General features: G+C 34.6%; 1 protein-coding gene across 1 annotated transcript; it reads left to right on the top strand.

The window, feature by feature from the left end:
- Nucleotides 1–4,914: 4,914 nt before the first annotated feature.
- Nucleotides 4,915–6,784, top strand: LOC114301304 (calmodulin-binding protein (DUF1645)). The gene has a single exon (XM_028246259.2). It carries the CDS (start codon nt 5,386–5,388, stop codon nt 6,478–6,480), a length of 1,095 nt encoding a protein of 364 aa, XP_028102060.2. The 5' UTR covers nt 4,915–5,385; the 3' UTR covers nt 6,481–6,784.
- The last annotated feature ends 456 nt before the right edge of the window (nt 6,785–7,240 follow it).

Below are 7,240 nucleotides of genomic sequence, written 5' to 3'. Positions count from 1 at the left end.
AACTGTGTTGAGAATAAATTGTTTTTAATCTGCCAGTCTGTTACCCGAATTTTTAGATAATTTTACACTCAAAATTTCGAGATGATTTCTTTTACAAAGTTGTTGATAATGATGTCTAGTTTATCCAAAAAATTTTGGAAACACTTTTTGAGCTTTCTACGAATTTATACAAATTTTTAACTAAATCTGAAACTGTGTTGAGAATAATCTGTTTTGAATCTGCCAACATGTTTACCCGAATTTTTAGATAATTTTACACTCAAAATTTCCAGATGATTTCTTCTACAAAATTATTGATAATGATGTCTAATTTATCTAAAAAATTTTGGAAATAATTTTTGAGCTTTTTACGAATTTATACAAATTTCTAACTAAATCTGAAACTGTGAGACAGATTTTACCATGTATTTGAAAATTATTTAAAATTTTATACTAAGCCAAATCTGGTAATTTCTAACTAAAATATGAAATTTGAGAAGTCTAGTTTCATTATAAATTTTTAGATTATGGGTTTGATCTATAAATTTAAGCATGGAATTAATGTAAGGAAATGTGACAAATCTGTATCATAAACACCCTTGGAATTTGTTTAGAATTATTTATAAGTTATTTTTGGAAAATGCTTTCTGAAAATAACCATAACATGTTTATTGAGTATCCTGTAGATTGATATGAATTTTAGAGTTGTATAAGTAATGTATTTATAATTTTATTTGCAAGATATATACTCTGAAAATTTTTCTGGACAGAATAAAATACCACTTTAATATTATGCTAGTCTAATTTTGTAAATCAAAAATTTGTGCATGTGTGTATTTAGGGTTTAATTCTTGTATCTAAGTTATTATTTCATACCATGGTTTAAATAAATTGTTTATTTAAATTCTGTACTTTTATTTAGTATTGTGTGACACATGCAATATTTTGTGATTGGGAATTTTAATGAATTGGTATAACATTACTTGTGATTAAAAATTTGGAATTATTTGTGATTAATATCAAAATTAACTGAAATGATTAACGGCATATACAAAGTTAACAATTGACGGTTAATACCAGTTGTTCGGGGTGAGTCTTGGTTTAAAGACTGTACGGGATTAAGAGTTGGCGGTTAACACCGGTTGTTCAGGGTGAGCCCTGGTTTTGAGAATTCTCACGTAAATTGTGTTGCGAAACTCTAAGATGGCACGAGACTTATTTGAACCCTTTTTCGATATTTGGTTTTGGAATAAGGGTGGATGTGCCGGTGGCACACAGGGAGGTTACGTACCCCTGGCAGACCGTTTCCTTAGGGCAGACCACGGATGCCATTACTTGGGTATATCACTCCGGACGTGGGCATCCCTGGTAGTTACGGTTGGTAACACTTGAATATTTGACCAAGGGAGGGTTTCAAATTAACCGTTGCCATGCTTAGTGGTTGGTAAGTTAAATCTCTTTGGTGAGATTTCGAGTGTCACCTAATTTATTAAAATTATTTTAATGGTTGTAATTTATGCTTACAATTATATTGTTATCTCATATTTATAATCTCATTATTTTTCTCTTAAAAAGAATGGTAGGTTGGTTATGTTTTCTTACTGTGTTGCAAAACTCATGGCATATATTTTTGTTGCCCTGGCGTTTTATGCCAGGTCTTGGCAAGAAAATAATTGAAGCTGAAATGGAGTCGACGCTAACGTAGAGCCTTGGCTGACCTGAAACCCCGAGTAGAGCCAAATAAATTATATTATTTTATATAATAGCTATTAAAGACTTTATAATTTCATTTGACGTTGTATTTGGATAATTTTAAATTTTTATCTATTGTTATTTGGACGTTTGGTTATGTACGAGAGTTGGATTACCCTATTAAGATGTCAACTTTTTAGTTTATTATGTCATTTTGTTTATTTAATTTCCCTTGATATTTAAAAAAAAATTGGGGCGTCACAAATGGTATCAGAGCCGACTCTCCGGAGTACCAAGTGTGGGCCCCTGGCGTCTCTCGGTGCATGTGGGCGGGCTTGCGAGCTGGCAGGCTACTGCACGGGGACGTGCTGCCTTATGGGGGGTGGATTATAAGGCCCCGGTGTCCCACATCGGGAATGGAGGGGGAGTTCCTGGACTATAAAAGTAAAAACCTAGACCCTTATATAGCATCGAGGCCTTTTCCCATGTGGTGAAATCCTTATTACAACTCCCCAGTTAAGTGTGCTTAGGCTAGAGTAGTTCTAGGATGGGTGACCCACTGGGAAGAACAAATCCGTGCGGACGTGACCCAAAGCGGACAACATCGATGACGTGTAAAGGGTCGGGGCGTTACACTTTTAATGATTACTTATATTTTGATTTAGGTATAAAAATCAAGACAAGTATAAGAGCTACTCACAATAAGAATCACATATATGAGTGTCAAACTAGGGCCAGTTCTATGAGAATAAAGAGGCTAAATTCTCCCAAAGCACTCATAAATAACCAGGAGTGTTCAAGGCAAAAAAAAAAAAACACAACCGTGAGAACCATGATGTGTCAGAAAATATTTTGTGTGAAATCTATTGTCTTAACTTACACAAACAGCTAAATAATTCAAGGCATCACATCCATTGGTTAGCTAGTAAGTCCGATAGGTTATCACTAGGGAAGGTTCAAGACCGAAAGCTACCTATCTTGATGCAAGATATTTTCGATTTATACTCTTTCAACAAATTCTACATATTGTTGCATTTCCGTTGTCATCAAATTCCATTCATATGGGGGATTATTAGAAATAGTTTTGGAAAAATTAGATTTTTTCTCAACTTTGGTCTATTTTTTAGGTGGGACCCATGTGCCAAAGTTAGCGGGTCTAAGTGGTAACGCGTTCTATGCCGCGGTGTGATTCACGTAGTATATTTTGTTGCTCAAAACCATTATCGGGTGAATGAGAAATTAAAACCAAAGTAAGCTCCATGGAAATGAAGTTTTGGTAGAAGTTCCTTAAAGGTTTGAATTAAAGCCTCGTCCCATATTGGTTTGATGGGCAAACTTTTGTGAGTTTATAAGACTTGAGTTTGCAACTTGGAGAGGGCCCTAAAGGGCACCCCAAGTTTGTAGAATGGAGAAGTTATGGACAAAGTGGATTAGACCCATTGAACCCAAAAATAAATACATACGCGGGCGTGGCCGCCGCCGTCCGATCGAGCTGGGCTTAGGCGCGAGTGCGTGGTGTGAGCTTAGGTTGGGTTTGTCCAACCTAACACTTATCTTTTTGAGTCAAAAACATTTGAATTTATTTTATTTGTTTGGAAATAAAATATGTCCGTTTTTATTTCAAATTTTGGTTTGCACCTCTTCAGAAATTCTGTACAGTTTCATATTTGTCCAAACAGATACGAATCTGGTCAAATTCGAACCCAAAACAGGTTTTTATCTGTTTAAAATTCAAACCAGATCTGTCTGAACAAGTACCATACCTGTTGGATTCAAACAAAAAAGTCACCATTTTCATCTATAAATAGACAGTCCCTCAATTGATTTTTTCACTTGAATTTTCGTCCAAATTCTGCCATTGCTCTCTCTGCATTTTTGCTGCTTTATTTTCTTGTGAGAAAGAGTGTAAACATAAAGTGTGTTCGTTGTGCGAATAATTTGTAGTGCTGCTATTATTCGTAGTTGATCATTTTATCTTGGGAGATAAACGTCCATAATCTGAAAATACCGTGGAGATGACGAATCTATCTTAAGGACACAATGTTAAACACTGGACTCAATCAGAATTTTATTCAATAAACACATAAGGTTAGTAATTAATTTACTTTTTATTTTATTTATTTATTTTTATCAGATTCTGATTTTGTTTTTGTAAGAAAATAAGAATCTATTGTTTTGTATTATTTTCTTTACTAGTTTGATTTTTATAATCAAACAATCTCTCTCATTCTTTATTTTTTTTTGTTTATTGTTAAGTACACAAACATTCTTTATTCTTAATACAGTGAAAATTGACTAACATATATGTACATACTGCATATGTATCAAAAAAATAATTTGGTGTGTACCTTTGCCCTACCATTAAATTTGTAAATTTATCATAAAATTTTATAATATCAACTACAAAATACGTAATTTAATCACAAATTAGAATAAAAAAAATTAAGTAACCAACTTACAAACTTTTATAACATCAAATACAAAAGTGTTTTTGAATTTTGTTCTGTTTTTAAATTTAAAATCCCTCCATATTAAATATTGTGTCAACGTAAAATTTAAAATCCCGCCACATTAGACTTTTGATAAACTTGCTGGAACTATTCAATAACATTAAAAAATAAAACAAAATAAAACAAAAACAAAAGAGAACAAGTCACATTAAAAAGTAAAAAGAAAATAAAAAAGAACAAGTCACGTTAAATCATATCTCTATCCAAGTGTGTATCCAAAAAAAAAAAAAATTGAAAACTTTCTTTGATCTTTAGACATTACCAAATAAAAACTCTAAAATTTTCAAAAATAAATAAATTTGGAAAACCGGAACTAAACAGTTGATTATTTTTCATCCTCTATTTTTTTTTGAAAATTTTATGAAAATTATTTTACTACCATTTAAAATTATCGCTCAAAGTCTATCTCTATGAATTATTTTGAAAAATTAATTAAAAATTGACTTTTTAAGTTTTTAATTTTTTTTAAAAAAAAATATAAAAGAGTAAAGATATAATATAACACAAAATAAATTAATCAAGCTCCCAAATTAGACCTATATAGCCGTGGATAGCAAAAAATTATTTAGTGATTTAAAGACTCCACCTATTTATACCTCTAGCTAAACATCATACATTTTGTTAATCTTATTAATTTCTTATAATCCAACACAAAACCAATACAGCCAACTTACCACAGACCACCAAATAACTTCTAGTGGATACGGGTAATCTTCAACTGAACATTACAATCAAATCATCATCATTTACTTTCCCTTTTAAAATTCAAAAAACAAATTGGATAAAGAGTTAATGAGATAAAGTAAGCAAAACGGTAAAGAAAACATTATTAAATTTTTACTTTCACTCCAGCTCGAAATAGACATCGGCAATCTAAAAAGACAGATTTGCCCATATCCAAAGCCTTTTCCATTTGCATATACTACTCTTGCTCCGGAGGACTGAATAATAATTTCAACACCTAAAACCCGTGCCGTTGATTCGACTTAAACCCACCCCAAGTGCCAACTGGAAAAAAATTAAGACAGACAGAGATAGAGAGAGAGAACTCTCAGACTTAAAAGGCGGCTCCGCTCAGAGACTCACCCACACGACTCGGTCAAGTCCCCTCTCTCGCTCTACTTTCCTTGCAGTTTCCCTCACTTTCTCTCTCTATAAATTCACCATTGCTGAACCTCTCTGCAACTTCTGAAATTGCTTCGAGATGGAAGTGATGGTACAGCCACCGGCGGCCGATTTCAACTTCGACAGTGCGGGTACTTCTCCCTACGTAAGCTCACCTTCGAGCCCTCAGCGATTCGGCAACTTCTTCTTCAGCGCTCCCACCAGTCCCACCGGCTCCTCCGCCTTCTTCCGCCAGTTCAACTCCGTCTCCACCGGCTCCACCATTCCCTTCAATTGGGAAGAGAAGCCTGGAATATCAAAAACAAACGACAACAACGATTTCGAATTCAATTTCAGCGGTCAGTTAGAGAAAACCTCGGTCTCTGCGGACGAGCTTTTCGATGGAGGAAAGATCAAGCCTCTGAAGCCACCGCCTCGGTTGCAATTTACAGATAAAGGACTAGCCGATTCTCCGAAATCGCCGCGATCGCCGATCAGCGCGAGAATGTTCAGAGAAGCTCTGTCTCCGAGGCATAGAAGAAAGGATTTCGATCCATTTGCAGAAGCAATCGAACAGACTCGTAAAGAGAGCAATCGTGAAGAACGAGGAAGAGAAAGAGCGAGCAATTCATCGGCGTCGAGTTTGAGGCAGAAAGGAACCAGATCTCTGTCTCCTTTTCGAGTCTGCGATATCTTCTTCGAGAGCGAAAGCGATCAACAGAGTTATTCGAATCCTTCATCAGCACCTACTAAAACAAAAAAATCCTCATCGTCGTCTTGTTCAAATTCTTTTTCGTTTTCGTCTGCGTCTTCTTTTTCAAGGTATAAGAAATGGAGGCTGAGAGATCTATTGCTGTTTCGAAGTGCGTCGGAGGGACGAGCGACGACGAGCAAGGACGCGTTGAAGAAGTACTCGTTGTTGAAGAAGAGTGGTGGTGGTGGTGGTGGTGGTGGTGGTGAGGATGTGAAGAACGCGAGTTTCAGGTCGACGGAAAGTGGAGGATCGGTGAGTTCGAGGAGGAGAGGGACGGCGGTGTCGGCGCACGAGATGCATTACACGGCGAACAGGGCGGTGGCGGAGGAGATGAGGAGGAAGACGTTCTTGCCTTACAAGCAGGGCCTGTTGGGTTGCTTGGGCTTCAATCCGGGTGTTCCTGATTTCTCCAAAGGGCTTGGTTCTCTGACCCGTGGGTGATCCGGTTTTTTTTTTTTTTTTTTTTTGGTGGTGGGGGTGATAAGTAATATACACAGTTTGTGAGTACTAAAGTTATTATGCTTGTGTTTATGTCTTTACACTAAGGCTAAGGTTAAGTTTGGAAAGACTAAATAAGTGTATATTTTGATTTTTTTTGTATTATGTGTAGAAAGAGTAGAAAGAAGATGTTGATTAATGTGACCCAAAAAAGATAAAAAGATGAAATAAGTGTACTTTTTTAGGTTAGCCAAACTTGGCCTAAGTTTGGGAAATTATAAATAATTCATCTTTTTATTTTATTTTATTTTTTTTATCATATCACCTCTCTATTTTTTTGTACATTTTTTCATAAAAAGATAAAAAGTGCACTTATTTAGGTCATCCCAAACAATCCTTAAGATTTCTTTAACAATTACGCTGTGTTTGTGTTTGATTGGGAGATTTAAAAAATGGATTTGAAAAGAAAAATAGAAAAGATAAGTTAAATGTGAATAAAATATATCTATATTTTACTTAGTTTTATACATTTTTTCTTTTTTCTTTTTCAAATCCCCAAATTAAATACAGCATTAGTGAATGTTACTTTAACTTCTTTATTTGTGAATTCGTATGATTTAATTCTCTCAATTATAAAAATATGTCAGTTGGTTCTTGTAAATCTATTTTTTAATATATAGTACAAATTTATAATTCACTGGACTAGATATGAGGGGATTATAATCCATCAGACTATTAGTTATCAGATATATTGTCTTCGGAC

This window comes from Camellia sinensis, chromosome 2 (genome assembly GCF_055761805.1).
Source record: "Camellia sinensis isolate YWXY chromosome 2, ASM5576180v1, whole genome shotgun sequence".
Classification (NCBI taxonomy): Eukaryota; Viridiplantae; Streptophyta; class Magnoliopsida; order Ericales; family Theaceae; genus Camellia; species Camellia sinensis.
Note: the sequence above shows the minus strand (reverse complement) of the source record. Positions and strands in the feature narration are given on the sequence as shown.